At 42.7% G+C, this 23,743-nt stretch overlaps 1 protein-coding gene across 2 annotated transcripts in view; it reads left to right on the top strand.

Annotated features, from left to right (window-relative positions):
- Window positions 1-23,743, top strand: part of fndc3ba (fibronectin type III domain containing 3Ba) — a 343,026-nt gene that overhangs the window by 197,300 nt on the left and 121,983 nt on the right. For both annotated transcript variants that reach the window (XM_072572145.1, XM_072572146.1), the window contains exons 4-6: window positions 1,085-1,161; window positions 12,956-13,196; window positions 17,127-17,408. In XM_072572145.1, the coding sequence (XP_072428246.1) occupies window positions 1,085-1,161; window positions 12,956-13,196; window positions 17,127-17,408 (600 nt within the window). The remainder of the gene's footprint in view (window positions 1-1,084; window positions 1,162-12,955; window positions 13,197-17,126; window positions 17,409-23,743) is intronic.

Raw genomic sequence — 23,743 nt, 5'->3', positions numbered from 1 at the left:
GACTGTAAGGCACTTTGAGCATTCTGAGACCCTAGAAAGGCAAATCTTTTTTCTCTTCCCCCTTTCGTCTTCTGTCACAGATTTGATTTTAGCTATCCATTCTCTAGCTGGATTTCTTAATCCCTTTCTCTTTGAAAACTTAACACATTGTGCCCCCTGAACTCTCGGGCTCCCCTCCACTCCCGCCAACACACATTAGTTGCCCTTCTGGAGAAACGCACTGGGCTAGCTCACCCACATCCAGTTACATCTCGGCAAAGGCAGGATGATGCCTTTCAATGGGTAATAGTTCCCGACTCAAAGTCCTCAATTAGCCCACCAGAGAGCAGGTTGCCTGATGTGACTGATACCACTGAGACCAGCAGGGGGAGCAGTGATGGGAGGTTAGGCTGTGGGTTGACCGCTTGCTAGATTTAAAGTCCATTCCCCTGCCATGAAGTGCAAGCCTGTGTAGGCCATTCGGTCAATCTCTACCATTCAATAGGGACGTGAATTATCTGTTGTTTGAATTCCAAATTTCCATCTAACTCTGTAAACTTTTGACTCTCCTCCTAGCAAGAATCTATTGATATCTGCTTTAAGAATATTTAGTAATCCGCTTCCATTGTTTTCTGAAGTAAGTTCCAAAGCTGCACAATCCTCTGAGAGGCAGAAAATCTCCTCATTTCTGTTCTGGAAAGGTGACCCCAATGTTTAAAGCATTGGACCCTGCTTCTGAATTGACCTACAACAGGACACATCCTTTTCACATCCACCTAGTCGAGACCATTCACGAACTTATACACTTCAAACAAATCACCCCTCACCACCTCCTGCTTCTTGCTTTGCCAGGTTAATATATTGTCTCCCTCTCCCTCTATCTAGCTCATAGTCACAGTCTCACTCCCTTGCTTGTTCTGACCCATCAAATGTGGCTGGAGTGACCCAATGACTATGTGGTTATAACTGAAGGGACAGAGTACAGGGGGAGTGGTGCATCTATTTCTGATTGAATCTGGTTAAGTTATTGCTGTGATTCATTGGTTTGTTGAGTGCTTTTTCTGTCTCCTTCCTGAACCTTATGTTGTCTGTGTTTTATTGGCAGGGCCAGCGGAAGTTCCCATGATGTCCCCTAATGGATCCATTCCCCCCATTCACGTTCCACCAGGATACATCTCACAGGTAAGAGATCATCCCTACACACTCCCCTCCCCCAGCCACTCCATATTCAAGTCAGACATCCATCTCTGAGGTGACGGATGATAAGACCTAGACAGGGAACCAACCCCAATCCCCAAACCTCTTCAATACTACCTGTTCTATAAGTTAGTGGTTCTGAAAGAGCTGAAGCTATATTAAGCTGTACTCAAATTTAGGAGTCACAAAGGTTTGGATGGAGAGGCAGCCATCTTGGTCCTGTTGAAGAGGGACATGTCACCTTTGGCTCCTAAGAGTCTTTGTAATTATGATCACCTAGTCAATGTAACTTGCACCAACTGTTATTGTACAAGAACTGACCTTTTGTAGTGCAAAACAAGTGCATTATTTCATTGACACTGAACAGTGGTCCATCCTCTCCCATTGCTAATTATATAGACCCTTAGATTTAGTGGAGGAAGGATGATTGGTGTCAGCACTTTACTCCAACTGCAAGCCACCAGTAGACGATACCTCTACGAATGCATAATCCAGGGCCAGGATCAGGAACTATACCCCATGTTTGTGTAATCTGATGCTGCTGTAAGAACAGGGTGATAGTGTTCAGGGAACTGGTGGCCTTTTGAGCATGGAGAGGAGAGCCGTGGTGCAGTCAGTGCTTTTTATATTGTGGACTTTTCTCAATTCTATCTTGAAGAGAATCATCATTCAGGAAACTAAAAATGAGGAGTTTTCCTCATTCTCGTCAATCTACCCACCCTGATACACCACATGACAGCATTGGTCAGAGTGAACAACATATAATCCTTGTAGCAACAAAGTCCAATGGAAAGATGGTGGCACAGCGGTAATGTTACTGCCCTAGTGATCCAGAGGCCCAACTTAATGGTCTGGGAACATGGGTTCAAATCTCATTTCAGCAACTGGTGGATTTTATTTGAAGGAATCTTAATGTCTCTTCATCTTAATGATAGTGACTGTTAAACCATGATTGGTTATAGTAAACACCCATCCAATTCATTAATGTCTTTCAGGGAAGGAAATCTGCCATTCTTACCTGGTTTGGTCTACTTGTGACTTAATAATGACTTAGTGGCTTAAGCAAGCTACTCAATTCAAGGGCACTCAAGGATGGCAACAAATACTGGTCTTGCCAGTGACATCCACAAAGAATTAAAATAAAACTGAGGAAACTCTCCAATGTGATGTGCAAAACCACTACGGTGCAAAATAGTACAGATTCAGAAAAGCTTCTAGCAGGTTAAAGCAAGTATTCAAGAAGTATTGTAAGCCATCATCAAAAGCAGAATTGTATTCAATCACAATCTTTAACCTAATGGCCAGTGTTCAACAGTTGGTGATCAATACCAGGTCTTTGGGAAATCACAGAGAACACGCCAGATGTAGCATTAGATATGCCTAAAGGTGAGGTGCCAACATCGTGAAGCTATCACACAGAACTGCATGCATGCTGAAAAGGAGAAGCAGCATCTAACAGTTAGGACTAAATGATCCCTTAAACAAAGCCCTGTAGTCCTGCCATATCCAATCACACCACACAAGTGCCAAGCAATGACCACCTCCAATTAGACAGAATCTAATCATCACTTTTTGACATCTCTTCCCATTGCTGAATCCTCAGTTACCAACATGGTGCGGGTCTGCATCAATCAGAAATTGAACTGGAAGAGCCTTATAAATGCAGTAGTTGGAAGAGCATACAACAGGTTGGAAATTGTGACAAATAACTCACCTCCTGACTCTCCAAAGCCTTCCACTATCTACAAGGCAGAGGTCAGCAGTGTAATGAAATGCTCCCCATTAGTCTGGATGAATGCAGCCCCAGCAATACTCAAGAAGTTTGACACACCATATATTGATTGGTGCCCCTTCAACCATTTTAAATACTATCTCTACCACTGATGCACAGTGGCAGCGGTGTGTACCATCTACCAGGTTCACTGCATTAATTCACCAAGGCTCCTTCAATGGCAGCTTCCATCTACAAAGACAAGGACAGAAAAAACATGGGAACACCACTTCCTGCAAGTTCCCTTCCAAGCCACTCACTATCCTGACTTATAACCAGTCTTACACTGTTGATGAGTCAAAATCCTGGACTTCCCTTCTGAAAACCTCTGTAGGGTCTCCGCACAGCATATAGAGTGCAGTGATTCAAGAAGACAGCTCACCTTCTCAAGGATGGGCAGTGAATGCCTACATCCCTGAAATGAATAAGACATCGGATATAGTGTTCATGTACTGTGGAAAGAGATGAAATGGATGAGTAGACTCTATGAAAGCATATAATTTTATTTTTGTAATTACCAAGAAACCTGCATGAAATATGAAGCCCTTTAGGCAGGATGTGAATTAGCGGCTGGTTTAGGAAAACAATCCTGACCTCCTTGAACTCAGGAAGTTGGAGAGTGTGTGGGGTTGTGTCAGACGACTTCATTTGTGTTGCAATGCATGAGTTGCTGGAATTGAAAATAAACCTGTTTAACTCCTAAAAGGATATGTGGCAACCATCTGTGTTTTATATTCACCAAACATATGAATCCTTTCCCCAGTTGTCAGTGCTTTATTTTCAACAGACAGAGAGGGAAAGTAACAGAGAGAAAGAGGAGAGTAACAGACAGCGTGGGGCAATAGCAGAGAAATTACGCATGGAAGAACAGGTGTATCAGTAGGAATTCGGCCCATCGAGTCTGCTGCACCACTCAAATCAATCATGGCTGTCCCTCCCATTAATTCTCCATCTCTTTAATGTCCATGTCCAACTATCTATTATCCTCGGTCTTTAATATTGTCCGTGATTGAGACTCCAGGAGGACAGAATTCCAGACATCCACAGCCCTCTGAATTAAGACACTTCACCCCATCTCAGTTCTAAAAGGCTGAGCCTTTTTACAGAGTTAGTGACCCATGTCCCAGACTCTCCAACCTCTCAGCACCCAGCCTGTCAAAATGCCCAGAAACGTCTGTTTTAATGAGATTACTTCTCATCGTTTTAAACTCTCGAAAGCAAAGGATTATTTTGTGAGGAAAACAGAGAGGAGAAGTAACAAATGGAGGGGAAAAGAGAGAGTCAGAGAGAGAAACACATTGGAAGTGGGGGTTTGTTGTGTCTCTTGCATTCTTTGCTCACAGGTGTTTTAACTCGGGCTCAACAGGGAACCTCATGGCAGCGAGCAACAGCATCATGAAGACATTCCATATGAGTGAGAGGTTTTAATGTGAGGAATTGCAAGTAACTTCCTGCTCTCCCTTCCCCTATTTCCCTCCTTGTGGAGACATAGTTGCAAGAGTCCTGAGTACAGGACAGTGTTTGACAGAAGTCTAGGAAAAGGCGGAGGTGTCGAATAACAACTGTAACTGAAAAGTGCAAAATGGAGAAGCAATTTGAGTAGAGAAAAGAAGGGGAAAGGGAAAGGTCATACCGTAACAGTCAATAAAATGTGGAGCTGGAAAGGCACAACAGGTCAGGCAGGAGCAGGGAAAGTCAATGTTTCAGGTCAGGATCCTTCATCAGGACTGGGGAGGGGGAAGGGAGTTGAGAAATAAGTAGACGGAGGGGGTGAGGTTGAGTAAAGGTAGGTGGGATGGTGATAGGTGGATGCAGTAAGCGGTTGATGGTGATTGGTCAGTGGGAAGGGTGGAGCGGATATGTGAGGAGTAAGATGGACAGGTTAGGTCCAGGCGGGGAGGAGGGGAGGCTGGACATTGGATAAGGATTGGGGTGGGGAGATTTTGAAGTTGGTGAACTCAATGCTAAGGCCATTGGGCTGTAAGCTCCCAAGGCTGAATATGAAGTGTTATTCCTGACTCTGTGTTAAGGCCATAGGGTTGTAAACTCCCAGTAGCAGTACTTACACTATACAGTAAACTGTGCAAGAAAAAATAAATGGGTCTTGTAAAAAACATGAATGAATAATCTTGGGCAACCTTAATCTACATGACAATTGGACTAAGTAGATTATTTTTCCTTATTTATTCAGGGGAAGTGAGCTTTTGCTGGCTGGGCCAGCATTTATTACCCATCCCTCTTTGCTCTTGAGAAGATGGTGATAAGCAGTTATCTGGAACAGCACAAATCCATATGGTGAAGGGACAGTCACATTTCCTTTAGGAAGGGAGTTCATGAATTTTGACCCAGTGACACTGAAGACGCAGCAATCTAGTTCCAAGTTAGGATGGTGTGTGACTAAAAGGGGAACTTGCAGGTAGCAGTTTTGCCATGTATTTGCTATCTTTGTGTGGTAGAGGTCATGGAGTTGAAAGGCACTATCTCAAGGAGCCTTGGTTGAGTTGTTGCAATGTATTTTGTAGATTGTATATGCTACTGCTACTGTTCATCAGTGATGAAGGGGCAAATGTCAAAGATGGTGGGCAGGGTGTCAGTTAAGCAGGCTGTTTCATTCTGGATGTTGTCAAGCATCCTGAGTGCTTTTGAAGCTGCCCTCATCAAGGCAAACAGACCTTGCACAGGGCTGAATGTGCCATTGCCAATCCCAGTGCCTTAGTCGTTGTTCATTGGTCAATCCAGTTACCTTCCTTATATCAGACTTTGTAGCACTTAGGCATGCTTGGCCAATCCTGAGGTTCGATAAAAGTTAATCACATTGCTATGGTCCTGGAGTCACAGGTAAGCCAGTTGTGGATTGTAGGTATTCCTTCCTGAAAGGACATTAGTGAGTCAGATGGGTTTTTACAAAAATCAGAACAGGTTTCATGGTCACCATTAGACCTGCCTTTAATATCAGATAATAAAATTGAATTCCAATTCTACTTTCTGCAACATTGGGATGAAATTCATAGGTGTCTGGATTACAAATCCAGTGATAATAACAGCATATCACCATGATGAATCACATGTAGGCCAGACCAAGTAAGAGAGGCAGATTTCCTTCTCCTAAAGGATAATATTGAACCAGAAAGGCTCTTGCACTTATTGACACTAAACTTAATTCTAGACTTATTTACTGAATTTAAATCCAACCAGCTCCCTTCGTGTGGGATTTGAATGTTTGCCCACAACCAGTAGCCTTGGTCTCTGGATTACTAGTTCAGTGACATTAACACTGTACCACCATTTCTCCCATCCAAAGGTAACCTGGTTAATGAGTTCATTCAGTATATTCAGACTATTTCTTAGAGCAATATGTTCAGGCAACAAATTGGCAGCAGGCTATTCTGGACATGATAATGTGCAATGAGAAATGGTTAATAATAAATTTGCCATAAAGGAATCATAGAAACAGAAACAATGAGCAGGAATAGGCCATTCTAGTCTTTGACCCTGTTCCAGTATTCTACATTATTATTGCTGATCCTCTATCTCAATTCCACATTCCCACTTCCTGAAATATACTCAGAATTCCAGCCTCCACAGCCTTCTATGGTTGAGAATTCCACGGGTTCATTACCCCTTGAGTGAAGAAATGTTCTCTCCTCACAGTTTTAAATGGCCTATTCAATATTCTGAGATTGTGACTCCCAGGTCTAAACTCCACAAACCAGCAAAACATCCTCGCCACTTCTGGTGTGTCCAACCCCTTTTGTATTTTACATTTCAATCCGGTCGCCTCTCCTCTTTCTAAACTCGAATGAATACTGATCCAATTGAATCAATCTCTCTGCATGCAACAGTCATGACAACTCTGGTATCAGTCCAATAAATCTTTGCTGCACTCCCTCTACAGCAAATACATCCTGTCTTAGGGATATCAAAACTGCGTGCAATGCTTTAGGTACGTTCTCACCAAGGCCCTGCATAACTCATGCTGATTTTGTCTAATTCCCTTAATGTTTTCCAAATGTTCTGTTATCATGCATTTTATTAAAAAAAACTCCAGCATTTGCTCTACTGGTCTATTATCCTTTTATTCCCTTTCCCTCCTTTTTTAAATAGTAGGATTATATTTGCCACCACCATCCGTAGAAACTACTCCAGAATTTATAGAATTTTGGAAATGCCCACCAACACATTCAATATTTTCAGGTCACGTCCTTCAATATAGATTATCAGGTTCTGGGGATTTGTCAGCCTTGAACCCCATTAATTTCTCCACCACCATAGTTTCACTGATACCAATTTTTAAAAATTCCTACCTCTCGCTAGACCCATAGTTCCTTAATGTTTTTGGGAAATTATTTGTGCCCTTTTTTATGAAGACAAAACCAAATTATGTGTTCAATTCTTCCATTTCTTTATTCCCCATTATAATTTCCCTCTCTGACTGTAAGGGATCTACATTAGTCTTTGCTAAACTTTTTATATTCACAAAACTACGTAAGTTTTTACAGTCAGTATTTATGTCCTCTCCAAGTAAACTTGCATACTTTATTCTACCTGCTAATCAATCTTTTTGCCCTGTTCCAGTTTCCAGGCTTGCTGCTTTCTCTGGCAATTAATGCATCTCCTGTTTGATTCTAATACTGTCCCTAATTTCTTTCATTAGCTATATTTTAACCACCTTTCCTGTTTTATTTTTGCACCAATGAGAATCAAACAATGGTTGTAATACATGCATATTTTCCTCAATTATTAGCCATTGTCTATCCACTGGCCACCCTTTTAGTAAGGTTCCCCAAACTATCATTGCCAACTTGTGCCTCATACCCTTGTCGTCCCCTTTACTAAAATTCAGGACCTTAGCTTTGGATTCAGTTCCTTCACACTCCATCTTAATCAACAAGTAACAATTCCTTCCTGAACACTGATACCCTTGTACATTAGTTTCTCATCCTTGGTCACCCTGCAGCTTTGTAATTGCAACTGTAACATAACTGCGTATACATTTACACTATTCATCCAACGACCTCATTGTGAATGCTCCATGCATTAAGACACAATTCCTTTACATTTGTCTTTTTAACTTTTTAATCATTTCAGCTCCCTTTTGCACAATGGCTCCCTTTATTTTTCACCTTTGTTTTACCTGCCTTCTACTTTTGTGCCTTTTGTTTATATCCGTATTTCTCCCTTTTCTGTCTCCCTGCTCAGGTTCACATCTCCTAGCCATTCGAGGTTAATCCCTCTCCAACAGCACAAGCAAATAGTGTCCAAGGTCATTGATCCCGTTCAGCTCAGCACCACTGGCAATAGTGATCATAACATGATGGAATTTCACTTTGAGGCTGAACAGTGTGGGTCAAAGACTAGTGTTTTAAACCTAAATCGGTTAATAAAGGTTTGAATGTAGAGTTGGCCAAGATTAACCTGGAATCTCTTTTGGAGAAGCATGTATCGTCCATTGCTAAGTAAAGAGTAGTATCAAGTTCAACAAACAAAAGACATCGCATGAATTTCTGATCTCTCCACCGCTGACACTCAATAGCAGCAGTGTGTACCACCTACAGTATACACTGCACAAGTTCACCAAGGCTCCCAAATCCATAACCACTTCCATCTGGAAGGAAAAGGACAGCAGATACATTGGAACACCACCACCTCCAAGTTCCGTTCTAAGCCACACACCATCCTGATTAGAAATATATATGAGAAATATATTTTGCTGTCATTGGGTCAAGATCTTGGAATTACCTCTGTAATGGGACTGTGGATCTCCCTCCATTGACTGCAGTGGTTCAGTAAGGCAGATTGACGCCACCTTCTCGCAGGCATTTAGGGATGGGCAATAAATGTTGGCCCAGCCAATACTACCCACATACGATAAATGAATTAAAGATAAATCGGAAGTCAATTCTGTGAAGATTAGTAGCAGGTCAGGAGATTGGGTAGATTTTAGGATCCAGCAAAAAATGCCTAATGAAAAGATGAAGAAATTCAATGATGAGAGATTGGAGTGTTGATATTTGCAGAATAGAATGTTCAATCAACAACCCATCTCATTGGAGGTGGACGTACAATGACAGCAGTGATTCATTCATCAATGCGGCTTGTTCATTTGTCCAATTAATTCTTGGCTTAGGAACATGTTTCAGAAAGCACACCACAGATACTACCTAACCAGTTGAACACTTATGGTAGTTTCTAATTTCATCATAAGAAACAGAGGTTTTGATCATGCATGTGTGTGTGTGTATGTGCCTGTGTGTGTGTGTTTGTGTGTGTCTATATTATAAGAAATAAAAGCTTGCATTTATATAGTGCTTTTCACAACTTCCATCCAACCAAAGTCAGTGAAATACTATATTAGGATGAAAGTGTGTTGGACTGAGATCCTTACTCATGACAAGAGTCTGTGCTTGGGATTTTAACAAGGGGAAGCACAGTCCTGGCTGATGAGGAAGCTGTCTCGATCTTACTGCTTGGTACAGATATGTTGGAAGAATGGATAGGGATTAATTCGCCCATTGAGTCACATTGTTTTGCACCTTCCTTGGCCTTCGGATCATGAGTTGGGACATGAACCCAGAACTTCTGGCCCAGAGGTACCAACATGAAGAGTGACCTCCTTTATCAATATATTCATTGTCATCGCAGGAAACACTGCTGTTAGTTTTGCACAGCCGGATCCCACAGGTGCCATTGTGTTAGAGATGAGACAATCTGTTTGATGTGAGTTTGGTGACAGGAGAACGATTGGCTCAGCCATTGGAGACAACTCTGAGAAAAAAATGGCCATGGGATCTTCATCGGAAGTGCAGCACCCCCTCAGTGCAGTGAGCGTCAACATGAATTATGTGATCAAAGCTTTGGACTGGGTCTTGTGGTACCGAGTCAGGAATGTGACCAGTGAGTGACAATCCACACTAACCTATCTCAGTCCTCATGTAAGGCATGCAGGAGCATTTTGGTACATTAGAATTATCAATATGACTAAAAGGACATAGAGACACTGAGGAAATTACAAGCACTGTGAAGAAGAAACTAGAAATGTAAAGTTATGCTATTTGAATATGTTATAGTTTGTGTTTTTCAGGTCTTTATAGAAATTCAGGCCAGATGTCACACAGTACAGAAGAGGCCCTTGGACCCTCTTATTCCGTACTGCCAAAACTACACCAATTGACATTGGTCCCACTCTCCAGCACTAGGCCCATAGCCTTGAATGCTGTGACATTTCAAGGGCTCACCCAAGTAGTTTTTAAACATGGTCACGTTAACTACCTTAACTACTCCTCCACACAGTGCATTTCAGATTCCCATCACCCTGTGGGTGAAAAAGATTTTCCTCGAATCTCCTCTAAACCTCCTGCCTTTTGTCTTGAAATTCGGCCCTTCATTATTGACACTTCAGTTAAGAAGAACAGCTGCTGTCTATTACTCTGACCATGGCACTCATAATCCTAAACATCTCTATCTGGTGCCCCCTCAATCTTCTCTGCTCTAAACAAAAGGAATCTGAGTTTATCCAGTCTCTATCCATAGCTAAAATGCTCCACTTAAAAAGCAAGTCTCCTGTATGCCTTCTTGACTTCACTATTAATTTTCCCTGTCACCTTGTTGATAAGTACCCCAAAATTCCCTCTGCTCCTCTGAGCTTCCTAGTGTCCTGCCATTCATTTTTATCTTGTTACCTCTCCCAAAGTGTATCACCTCTCACTGATCATGGTTAAATTCCATCTGACCATCCGACCAAACCGTTTATGTCCTCCTGGAATGTAAGACCTACTTCCTCACTGCTAACCACTCAGCCAATCTTTGTGTCATCTGCAAACATACTTATCGTCACCCCTGCATTGTTAATATGGGCAATAGGGGACCCACCACTAGAAATTGGTTTCCAGTCGCACAAAACAGTCTTCTAGCACCACCCTCTATCTCCTAATATTCAGCCAATTTTGGATCCAATATTAATGTTAATATGTGTTTATTGTTACAGTGTAAAAGATGGTAAGGAGTCTCGTGCCTGTAACAGACAGAACAGACTGTAAATTTATAGACAACAATTTCTTTGCAGGGCACTGACTCATGGCTACTGAGTCACAGTGACATAGCAGCTTACCTTCATAAACATAATCTTCGTAAAGTCTCAAATATAACAGAGTCGACAAGAAACCAAGCCAGAAATTCAGAACAGAACTCTTTTAATTGGAGAATGGTTTGAATGGTCAGTCACTGATGATGAATCACATCAGAATATAAGAATTAGAAACGTCATTATTTAGACCCCGGATCCTGCTTAAGTACACAGTGAGATCATAGCTGAACTTTTACTTCGATGTCACTTTCCTGCACTACCCCCATGTCCCTTGGCAAGTTTAATTCATAGAAATCTATCAATCTCAGTCTTGAAGATATGTAACAAATAAATCTCCATGGCCCTCTGAGCAATATGTATGCCTTCTTGACTTCACTATTAATTTTCCCTGTCACCTTGTTGATAAGTACCCCAAAATTCCCTCTGCTCCTCTGAGCTTCCTAGTGTCCTGCCATTCATTTTTATCTTGTTACCTCTCCCAAAGTGTATCACCTCTCACTGATCATGGTTAAATTCCATCTGACCATCCGACCAAACCGTTTATGTCCTCCTGGAATGTAAGACCTACTTCCTCACTGCTAACCACTCAGCCAATCTTTGTGTCATCTGCAAACATACTTATCGTCACCCCTGCATTGTTAATATGGGCAATAGGGGACCCACCACTAGAAATTGGTTTCCAGTCGCACAAAACAGTCTTCTAGCACCACTGTGTACAGTTCTGGTCTCCAAATTTGAGGAAAGACATTCTGGCTATTGAGGGAGTGCAGCGTAGGTTCACGAGGTCAATTCCTGGAATGGCAGGATTGCCTTACACGGAAAGACTGAAGCGACTGGGCTTGTATACCCTTGAGTTTAGAAGACTGAGAGGGGATCTGATTGAAACGTATAGGCTTATGAAAGGACTGGACACTCTGGCAGGAGGGAACATATTTCCGTTGATGGGGGAGTGCCGAACCAGAGGACACAACTTAAAAATACGGGGTAGACCATTTAGGACAGAGATGAGGAGAAACTACTTCACACAGAGAGTGGTGGCTGTGTGGAATGCTCTGCCCCAGAGGGCAGTGGAGGCCCAGTCTCTGGATTCTTTTAAGAAAGAATTGGATAGAGCTCTTAAAGATAGTGGAGTCAAGGGGTATGGAGATAAGGCTGGAACAGGATACTAATTAGGAATGATCAGCCATGATCATATTGAATGGCGGTGCAGGCTCGAAGGGCAGAATGGCCTACTCCTGCATCTATTGTCTATTGTCTATTGTCTATTGTCAATATATTCCAAGATTCATCAGCCTCTGAGTGAAACTAAGTATATTTAAAGGAAAATGAGAAAAACACCTGAGGGAGAAAGGAATAGAAGATTATAGTGATCAGATCAGATGGGGAGGGGATGAAGAGGCACAAGTGGATCACAGACACTGGCTTTGACTGAAGTCCCATTCCCGCACAGGAAGCCTTTCTCTGATCTTAAATGATAAGTCACCTACTTCCAGTAAGGTGACAAAAGAGGTCATTGTTCAGGGAAAAGGAAAGGATCTGCATTTCATCAACTTAGGAGATCCAAATTATTTGCACCAATGACATACTTTTCAAAGTCAATGTTGTAATGTAAGAAAATGTGGCATCCAATTTGACCACAGCCAGTTCCCATAAACAGCAAAATGTCAATGACAAGATCATCTGTTATTAGAAAGACCAAGAAAGAAACAGTAATGGGTTAGATAGAGAGAGATCGGGAGGTTCATGTGCACTTGAACACTGACATCAACCAATTGGCCAGAATGTCCTGTTTCTCTACATTATATGAGTTATGTAATTCCAAGTTGCTATATAAATGCAGGGTAAGGGGGGGGGGGTGCGTCCAACAATGAATGCGAAGAGGAGCAGCTTGATTTTTGTTTTCTCTCTCTCTTTGTCAATCACAGGTGATCGAGGATAACACTGGGGTCCGCAGGGTGGTGGTCACCCCACAATCACCGGAATGTTTTCCGCCCAGCTACCCATCAGCCATCTCTCCGACACATCACCTGCCTCCGTACATCACGCACCACCCGCATCTCATCCCTCACTCGCACGCGGCCTATTATCCCCCAGTCACCGGGCCAGGAGATCTACCACCTCAATTTTTTCAACATCACCTTCCACCAACAATATACGGGGAGCAAGGTAATTGGCTAGCAAGCTCACGATGTAATGTTGACAGTGACTTCAAGGGAATTGGATATCACAGTCATAATGTGGTTACACAAGACATTAGTGAGACCACCTATGGAGTACTATGTACAGTTTTGGTCTCCTTTTGAAATAGGATGTAAATGTGTTGTAGCAGAAGGTTCTCATTCCTGGATTGAGGGGGATTTCTGATGAGGAATTGGGTTTAGGAAAATGAGAAATGACTTTATTGAAATGTAAAAGATCCTGAGAAGATTTGACAAGTTGGGCGCTAAAAGAATGTTTCCCATCTGTTGAGAGACTAAAACCAGGGGTCAAGGTTTAAAAATAAGGGTCCTTCCATTTAGGACTAAGATGAGGGAAGTTTCCTCCCTTGCAGAGAGTCATCGGTCTGTGGAATTCTCGGTAGAGGCAGGGCTATTACATATTTTTAAGGCAGAGGTGGAGAAATTCTTGACTAACAAAGGAGTAAAAGGATATCACATGTATGTAAGAATGTGAAATTGAGGCCACAAACAGGCAAGCCTTAATTGGATTTGGAGAAAGAAGGACTCAGCAAAAAGATTACATCATCCATGCCTAACTGAGGAATTTAAGAACAGTATCAAATTGAAAGAAAAGATTGGTCCATAGCGAGGCAGGCTGAAAAGGCTGAATGGCCTACTGTTCCTCATCTGTATACTTATATAGATTCATATAAAAACAGAGATGGCAGTGCATATTTGCATCCAGTTCTTGGCACCACATTTGAGGAGGTATGACAGGGCCTTTCAGAGGAGGTTATTAGAATGGAGTCAGAGATGAGAGTTTTCACTTACATGCAGAGTCTGGAGAAGGTAGGGTTGTATTCCTTAGAGCAAAGGGGTTAAGAGCTGATTCCAGACAAAGTAGCTAGTAAGCAATCGTTTCAGTGGCAGGAAGGTCAGTGAACAGTGGGCACATGTTTAAGAAAATTGGCTAAAAAAGTTGAGGATCAACAAAGATTTATTTTTAAGCAGGGTCTAGTTGAATGTTGCTTTTTTTATTTGGTCATGGGATGTGGACATCTCTAGTTGGGCAGCATTTATTGCCCATGTCTGACTGCCCTGAAGAAGGGTGTGCCTTGATGAACTCCTGCAGTCTGAAATGCTTGGAAAGTGCGTTGCCTGAAAAGACAATGGAGATGGTTCCAGTAATATCATCCTAAAGAGAACTGGAAATGAAATGAAAAGGCAACATTTGCAAAGTTATTGGGGAAGAGTAAGGGAGTGAGACTCATTGGATAGGGCCTTTCAAAGAGTCATCACAGACACGATGGGCAGAATTACATCATCCTATTTTGTGTCAATCAGTGTTGCCTGCATCAAGATCTAGGCTGCCTCTTGAACCACACTTTTCTCCCAAACTCTTATTTCTATTTTCTATTTCTAATACAGTCCATAGGGGCTTACAAACACAGGCCAGGTTTCTAATTCCAGGTAGCTTTTGTGTTGATGTTGTTTTTTGGAACAATACATTCTGGAACTAACCAGGAAACAGACTATTATAGTCTTGGTAATGTGCAATGAGACAGCATGAATGAATTATCTCAAAGTAAGTGCATGTGTTCATAGCATGATAGAATTTTGCATTCAGTTTGAAGGCGAGAAACCTGTGTCTGAAACAGGTGTCTTACCTTAAATAAAGGGAATGAAGACGCAGTTGGCTAAAGTGCAATGGAAAATAGGTAAGATGGTCGGAAAGCAGTGGGAAATATTTAGGGAGATATTTAATAACTTTCAATAAAAGTATATTCAGTTGAGAAAGGAAGGCTGTACGAGATGGATATATCTTCCTTCCTAACTTTGGAGCTTCAGAAAAATGTCAAAGAGAAAGAAAAGATGTGCAATGCAGTAAAGATTAGTGGTAGACCAAAACATTGAGAAACCAGCAAAGATGACTTAAAAGAATAAAGCGGAAGAAATTGAATGAGAAGACAAAAGCAGCAGGAAATATAGACAGTAAAAGCTTCTACAAGTACAGTAGACCCACCCCCATACCCGCAGGGGATACGTTCCAAGACCTGCCAGGGAAGGCCGAAAGCACAGATTGGAGTGAATCCATTCATTTCAATGGGGAAAGTATCTTCCCAGCAACCTTCTGGGCCCTGGTTCTGGAACGTTCCCTATAATATGTTCGGGCCACGGTAAACCACAGGTAACTGAAACTGCGGAAAACGATTCTGCGGATATGGGGGTCACCCTGTATGTAAAAAAGAAGAAAGTAGCTAAAGTAAGTATTTTGGCCTTCAAATGGTGAGTTTTGGAATTTAATAATAATTCAGAAATATGGGAATGACAGAGACTTTGATCAAGTATTTTATAGCTGTCTTCAGAGCAGAAGACACAGAAAGCATCTCTAAGACAGTAGAAAATGAAGAAGCAAAAAAGAGAGAAGAACTTGAAATGAACAGATTCACTACACCAAAACTGTTGGGCAAAATAATGAAAGTAAAAGCTGCCACGTCCCCTGGAACGAATGGCCTACATCCTAAGATCTTAAACTTAGTGTCAGCAGAGATAGTTGATTCATTGGTTCTAATCTTCCAAAATTTCCTTGATTTTGTAAAGGTCCCAATGAATTGAAAAGTCTCAAGGACAGCACTGTATCCAAAAAATGAGACAGACAGAAAGCAAGAAAGTTTAGTCCAATTAACTTAAACTTTGTTATTGGAGAAATTATAGAATCAATTAATATATAGGTAATGGTGGAATAGAGTCATTGAGCTCCACAGCAAAGAAACAAATCCTTCAGTCCAACTCATCCATGCTGACCAGGCATCCTAAATTAATGCAGTCCCATTTGTTAGTATTTGACCCATATCCCTCCAAACCCTTCCTATTCATATACCTATCCAATGCCTTTTAAATGTTGCAATTGTACCAGCCTCAACCAATTCCTCTGGCAGCTAATTCCATACACGTACCACCTTCTGTGTGAAAAAGTTGCCCCTTATGTCCCTTTTAAATCTTTCCCCTCTCACCCTAAACCTATGCCCTCTAGGTTTGGACTCTTCCACCCTGGAGAAAAAACTTTGTCTATTTATCTTATCCATGCTCCTCATGATTTCATAAACCTCTATGAGGTCACCCCTCAGTCTACGATGCTCCAGGGAAAATAGCCCCAGCCTATTCAGCTTCTCCCCATAGCTCAAATTCTCCAACCCTGGCAACATCCTTGTAAATCTTTTCTGAACCCTTTCAAGTTTTATAACATCCTTCCTATAGCAGGGAGACCTGCTATAGAATTACACACAGTATTGCAAAAGTGGCCTAACCAATGTCCTGTATTGCCATGACATGGCACCTCAACTCCTATACTCAATGCACTGACCAATAAAGGCAAGCATTTGAAACGTCTAATCAAATAATTAGAAAATCTTGAGACAGTCAAACAGAATCATTGTGTGAAAGTGAAATTGCATTTGAAAAATGTATTAGAGTTCTTTAAGAATCTAATAAGCAGGGAGGATGAAGGGGAACCAGTGGATGTAGTGTGTTTGGCTTTCCAGAAGAAATCCAGAAAGGGGCACATTGAAGATTATTCCACAAGGTAAGAACTCGTGGTATTAGTGTTGGTATATCACAGATAGAGGATTGGCTAAATGATCAGAATCAGGTTAGGTGGACAAATGGGTTAAAGCAAAATGTTGGAAAAAATATTACTGGACGAATAATGTGAATAAAAGAGTATATAGTGCTTAGTTGACTGGACTGGTAATCCAGAGAATATGAGTTATTTGACAACTTTACAATTCTTAAGAAGTTTGGAATTAAAACCTCATTCTACACCATCTAACATCTAAATGCTGATTAATGCACAAAGATTCTACTTTTGTTATTTTTTTCTATTTGTTTCTTCTTCTCTTTCTGTCCTTACTTCAGGTAGTGTTTTATTTTTCAACAGAATTCATCCCTCTCTACGGGATGTCCAGTTATATCACGAGGGAAGACCAATACAGTAAACATGATCGACTGCACAAAAAACTGAAGATTGATCGTCAGAACCGATTAAACAGCCCACCCTCAACCATCTACAAGAACCACATGAGCTCCTGCACCACAATATATAATGGCTATGGGAAGGGACCATGTGTGGCAGGGGTGGGAGGGGGCGGAGGAACGGGTATCAAGAAGTCAGAACGAAGAGCTAGGAGCAGCCCCAGGATGAATGAGCAGGATATTCAAGGTAAGGATCTCTCTGGGCCCTGCAGGCACTGGGTTTGCTCAGACTGTAGGTTGGCTCAAGATCAGTTGAATGCCTATTCCTCAACCCCCCCCATCCTGTCTCCTCATTCCCACCAACCCCATCACCACTCCTTCGGGTACCCACAAATCTGTGGCTTCCTTCGCCACATCCCACAAACCCTCCTAACCTTACCCTGGACAGAAATGTACTGACTAGTTCAGTATGAACACAGTGGCGCCTCCATGTTCAACTCACAAAAGCTCTTTTGACTGCATTGTCCAGGCCTGTGACCTCAACCATGAAGAAGGACAAGGGCAGCACAAGCAGGGCAGATCAGGAAACAGTGGTAATGTCATTGGAGGCTAACATGGGTTCAAATCTTGCCATGACAACTAATTAAATTGAAATTCAATGAGTGCATATCTAAATCAAATCTCAATAATAGGGTCATACAGCACAGAAACAGACCCTTCAGTCCCAGTCCATGTCGACCATAATCCCAAGCTAATTCAACCTGCCTGCACTTGCCACATATGCCTCCAAACATTTCTTATTCATATACATGTCCAAATGTCTTTTAAATGTTGTAGTGTACCCACGTCCACTACTTCCTCTAGAAGTTCATTCCGCACGTGACTCACTCTCTATGTTAAAAACCGTTCCCTCTTTTAAATTTTGCTCCTCTCACCTTAAAAATATGGCCCCAGTCTTGAAATCCTCCACCTGCCACAAATATACAATGGCTGTGGGAAGAGACTGTGTGCGGCAGGTGAGTAGTGGCAGTGGTGGTGGGGAGGGGCCGTGGAGGAACGGGTATCATGAAGTCAGGATGAAGGGCAAGGAACAACCCCAGGATGAAGGAGCAGAATGTGCAAGGTAAGGATCTCACTCTGGGACTTGCAGGCACTGTGTTTGCTCAGCCTGTAGATTGGCTCACCTTATGTATGCCCCATATGATTTTATACACCTCTATAAGGTAACCCCCTCAGCTCCTATACTCCAGGGAAAAAGTCCCAGCCGATCTAGCTTCTCGTTATAACTCATGACCATGACAGCAATCATTAATTGGCACAAACCCATTTGGTTCCTTAGAGAAGGAAATCTGCTGTCCTTACCGGTCTGGCTTACATGTGACTCCAGACCCACAACAATATGGCTGACTCTTAACTGTCCTTTGAAGTGGCCTAAAAAGCCAATCAGTTTAACAGCAACAGGGGCAAGCAACAAATGCTAGCCTTGCCAGTGAGGCCCACAGACCACGACAGAATGAAAAAAATACCTCTACCTATAAGATCCACCACCCCTCCCCTGCCCCCATGCCATTCCTTCAGTGTCACTGGGTCAAATTCCTGGAATTCCCTCCCTAATAGCATTGCGGGTTTAGTGATAACACATGGACTGCAGCAGTTCAAGAAGGCAGCTCAGCACCACTTTCTCAAGGGCAATGAGTGCTGTCTCAGCTAGAAATATTCACATCCAGCAAAGCAATATGTCCATAAAATTTTGGATCCTCACTGTCCAATGTTGACTATTGAATTGCGGAGGTACTAGGGATCTGAACCATAGATACCAGCCCGAAGGGGAGTGAGGGGGAGGTAGAGTGCAAGCAGAGAGGAAGTAGGAATGTTAATTCCAAAAGGCACTTGATAAGTTGCTGAATGCCAGCCTAGTTAGCAAGGTAAGATCCCATGGCATGGAAGTATAGCCTGGAGAGAGGATTGGCTAACCAATAGAAGACAGAGAGTTGGGATAAGGAGGAGGGTATTTTTAAGTTGGCAATTTAGCGAGTGCCATAGGGAAAAGTGCTGGGCCCACATGTATTTGTGATATCGTTTAGATTAGAGTGGTGCTGGAAATGTATAGCAGGTCTGGCAGCATCCGAGGAGCAGGAAAATCAACATTTCGGGCAAAAGCACCACTCTAATCTAAACTATATCACAAATACATGTGGGTCCAGCACTTTTCCCTATGGCACTCGCTAAATTGCCAACTTAAAAATACCCTCCTCCTTATCCCAACTCTCTGTCTTCTATTAGTTAGCCAATCCTCTCTCCATGCTATTATCCATGCCATGGGATCTTACCTTGCTAACTAGGCTGGCATTCAGCAACTTATCAAGTGCCTTTTGGAATTAACATTCCTACTTCCTCTCTGCTTGCACTCTACCTCCCCCTCACTCCCCTTCGGGCTGGTATCTATGGTTCAGATCCCTAGTACCTCCGCAATTCAATAGTCAACATTGGACAGTGAGGATCCAAAATTTTATGGATATATTGCTTTGCTGGATGTGAATATTTCTAGCTGAGACAGCACTCATTGCCCTTGAGAAAGTGGTGCTGAGCTGCCTTCTTGAACTGCTGCAGTCCATGTGTTATCACTAAACCCGCAATGCTATTAGGGAGGGAATTCCAGGAATTTGACCCAGTGACACTGAAGGAATGGCATGGGGGCAGGGGAGGGGTGGTGGATCTTATAGGTAGAGGTATTTTGTTTCATTCTGTTGTGGTCTGTGGGCCTCACTGGCAAGGCTAGCATTTGTTGCTTGCCCCTGTTGCTGTTAAACTGATTGGCTTTTTAGGTCACTTCAAAGGACAGTTAAGAGTCAGCCATATTGTTGTGGGTCTGGAGTCACATGTAAGCCAGACCGGTAAGGACAGCAGATTTCCTTCTCTAAGGAACCAAATGGGTTTGTGCCAATTAATGATTGCTGTCATGGTCATGAGTTATAAGGAGAGGCTAGATCGGCTGGGACTTTTTTCCCTGGAGTATAGGAGCTGAGGGGGTTACCTTATAGAGGTGTATAAAATCATATGGGGCATACATAAGGTGAGCCAATCTACAGGCTGAGCAAACACAGTGCCTGCAAGTCCCAGAGTGAGATCCTTACCTTGCACATTCTGCTCCTTCATCCTGGGGCTGCTCCTTGCCCTTCATCCTGACTTCATGATACCCGTTCCTCCGCGGCCCCTCCCCACCACCACTGCCACTACTCACCTGCCGCACACAGTCTCTTCCCACAGCCATTGTATATTTGTGGCAGGTGGAGGATTTCAAGACTGGGGCCATATTTTTAAGATGCTGCCTGACCTGCTCAGATTTTCCAGCACTACTCTAATCTAGACTCTGGTTTCCAGCATCTGCAGTCCTTGTTTTTACCTATTTGTGATATAGTGGCTAGGGTGAGAAAAGTGAATCTATAATAGCCAGGTTTATAACTGACACAAAAATAGATGGGAAATTGTTTTTCCTTGTGGGAAAATCCGGGACCAGAGAGCATCGTCTTAAAGTGAGGGGTATGGCAGGATTAAGGAGAAATTTCACTCTGAGGACAGTGAATCTGTAGGATCTTGACCAGAAGGCAGGCTGTAGACATTAACTCATTAAGTCTATTCAGGACTGAGATAGACAGGTTTTTAATCAGTAAAGGAATCAAGAATTATGAGACAAAGGCAGGAAAGTGGAGTAAAGGACCATCAGATCTGCCAGGATTGGCAGAACAGACTAGATGGGCCAAATGGCCTATTTTTGCCACTATATCTTATGGTCCAATGGTCTTGTGAAGGAAAATAGGGTGATGTCAAACAGGGATTAATTGAAGAGAGACTGCCCCAACACCTCCTTCACCCAGTTGTCCAGACCAGCAACTGCTGAGAACACCCCCCCTCCCCACTACATCTGTAATCTACCCCCCTCCCCCACCATTCGGATGGTAGCAGACAGCCTCTGGTCTCCATCCCCCGCCCGTCCAAAGTGCAACAAGATCGCGTGTCTTCACCAGAAATCGCTCTGCTTTGTAAGACGTCGGTTGCCACAGCAACTGAATTTTTGTCAACTGAGGAAAGACTATCAGTTACCAGACTGACAAAGCACAACATACCTCCTTGTTTCAGGAATTCCCCAGGACACACTGTTGCCTTGTACTCAGCTGTGATGTGTTTCTCTCTCTCTCTCTCTCTCTCTCTCGATCACACTCTCTCTTTCTCTCACTCACAGTCTGATCCTAAGCCCATTCCTCATCACCTTCCTCCTTCCTGGGTAACATCTCCAGTCTTGTTTGAGTCTTTCAAGTAAGATGAGACATTCCTCAGAGAAGAGGAAATGCACTGTGGTCAATTGGCTTTCCAGCAGTATACTTACACAATATGCTCTGTGTCTTATTTTTCAGACCCTGAGAATGTTTCATGTGTGAGACACAGAGAGTTAGCAGTGTTTTGAGTCAAGCACATGCCATGTATATTGTGGACGCACACACGTACTTGTCAGAGGTTGTATGCTCCATGAGCCATATGTCTGTGTGGAAGTGCATGTGTGAGAGGGTGTGGTATGTGTCACGATATTGTGCTGGAAATCAAGCCCCACTATTACCAGATTCATCACAATTGTGAAAATTTGATTAAAATTGACTTCCTGTCTAATTCAGGTTAAAAGGTTATGCATACCAGGTATTTATCATTATCATGCAAATCATTATTTGATGTAAACAAACTATTGCTAAGCTATTACTCTCTAACTTGAACTCTACCCCTTTTTTAAAACTCCCATACACATACAAGCTGACACACAAAGGGACAAACGTATTGTGGATGTGGAAGATAAAAAACAAGTTACTGGACTAGCAATCTTTTCCAGCACCACACTCTTGCCTAGCAATCCAGTCCCTCAGCTGATGTTCTGAGGACCTGGGTCCTAAAGGACCAGAAGGAGGCAAATCAGTCCATTGGGTCTGCTCTATCTTCAATGAGATTGTGGCCGTCCTGGTAATTCTCAACTCCTCTTCCCTTCCTTTACCTCATAACCCTTGATTCCTTTACTGATGAAAAATCTCTATCTGTCGGAGTAACCGGAATGCAAAGTACTGGGCTAATGGGAAGATTCTTGGTAGTGTAGATGAGCAGAGAGATCTCGGTGTCCAGGTACACAGATCCTTGAAAGTTGCCACCCACGTTGACAGGGTTGTTAAGAAGGCATACAGTGTTTAGCTTTTATTAAGAGAGGGATCGAGTTCCAGAACCATGAGGTTATGCTAGAGCTGTACAAAACTCTGGTGCGGCCGCACTTGGAGTATTGTGTACAGTTCTAGTCACCGCATTATAAGAAGGACGTGGAAGCTATGGAAAGGATGCAGAGGAGATTTACTAGGATGTTGCCTGATCAGAGGAATAGATAGAGTAGACAGTCAGAAACTTTTTCCCCGGGTACAACAGAGTGTTACAAGGGGACATAAATTTAAGGTGAAGGGTGGAAGGTATAGGGGAGATGTCAGGGGTGGGTTCTTTACCCAGAGAGTGGTGGGGGCATGGAATGCGCTGCCCGAGGGAGTGGTAGAGTCAGATTCATTGGCGACCTTTAAGCGGCATTTGGATAGGTACATGGATGGGTGCTTAATCTAGGATAGAAGTTCGGCACAACATCGTGGGCCGAAGGGCCTGTTCTGTGCTGTATTGTTCTATGTTCTATGTTCTATGTATGGAGGGAAGGTCTTATGAGGAACGGGCTGAGGGACTTGAGGTTGTTTCTGTTAGAGAGAAGAAGGTTGAGAGGTGACTTAATAGAGACATATAAGATAATGAGAGGGTTAGATAGGGTGGACAGGGAGAGCCTTTTTCCAAGTATGGTGATGGCGACCATGAGGAGTGATAGATATAGGACAGATGTCAGGGGTAGTTTCTTTACTTAGAGAGTAGTAAGGGTGTGGAATGCTTTGCCCACAATGGTAGTAGATTCGCCAACTTTAAGTACATTTAAGTTGTCATTGGACAAGCACATGGGCATACATGGAATAGTATAGGTTAGATGGGCTTCAGATTGGTGTGACAGGTCGGCGCAACATCGAGGGCCGAAGGGCCTGTACTGCACTGTAATGTTCTATGTTCCATGAAAATACCTAATTATCTAGCCTCAAAAGCCCTCTGCAATAAAGAATTCCACCAGAGTCACAATCCCTTGGGGTAGAAATTCCTCTTCATTCTGTGCTAAATGTGTGAGCCCAATTTTGAGATTATACCCTCTAGTTCTAGATTGTCCCACAAGGGGGAAATAACCATTCCGCATCTACATTGGTCCTTTACACGTCCGATGCATTTCAATAAAGTCACCTGTCATTCTTCTGTACTCTACCGAGCACAGGCCAAATCTACTCAGCCTCTTCTCAGAAGACAGACCCTTCATACCTGGTATCAGTGTGGTGTCTGGCACTTTACCAGAAGCTAAGGATTCCTGGAAGATTTCTACCAGTGCATGCATTATCTCTGTAGTGACTTTATTCAATATAATGCAAAATTTCCTTCAGGCTCAGGGGTCTTATTGGTGATTAGCCCCATTAATTTTTCTCCAGT

Source organism: Chiloscyllium punctatum, chromosome 6 (genome assembly GCF_047496795.1).
Source record: "Chiloscyllium punctatum isolate Juve2018m chromosome 6, sChiPun1.3, whole genome shotgun sequence".
In the NCBI taxonomy this organism is placed as follows: Eukaryota; Metazoa; Chordata; class Chondrichthyes; order Orectolobiformes; family Hemiscylliidae; genus Chiloscyllium; species Chiloscyllium punctatum.
The sequence above is the reverse complement of the archived record's forward strand: the minus strand, read 5'-3'. Positions and strand labels throughout refer to the sequence as shown.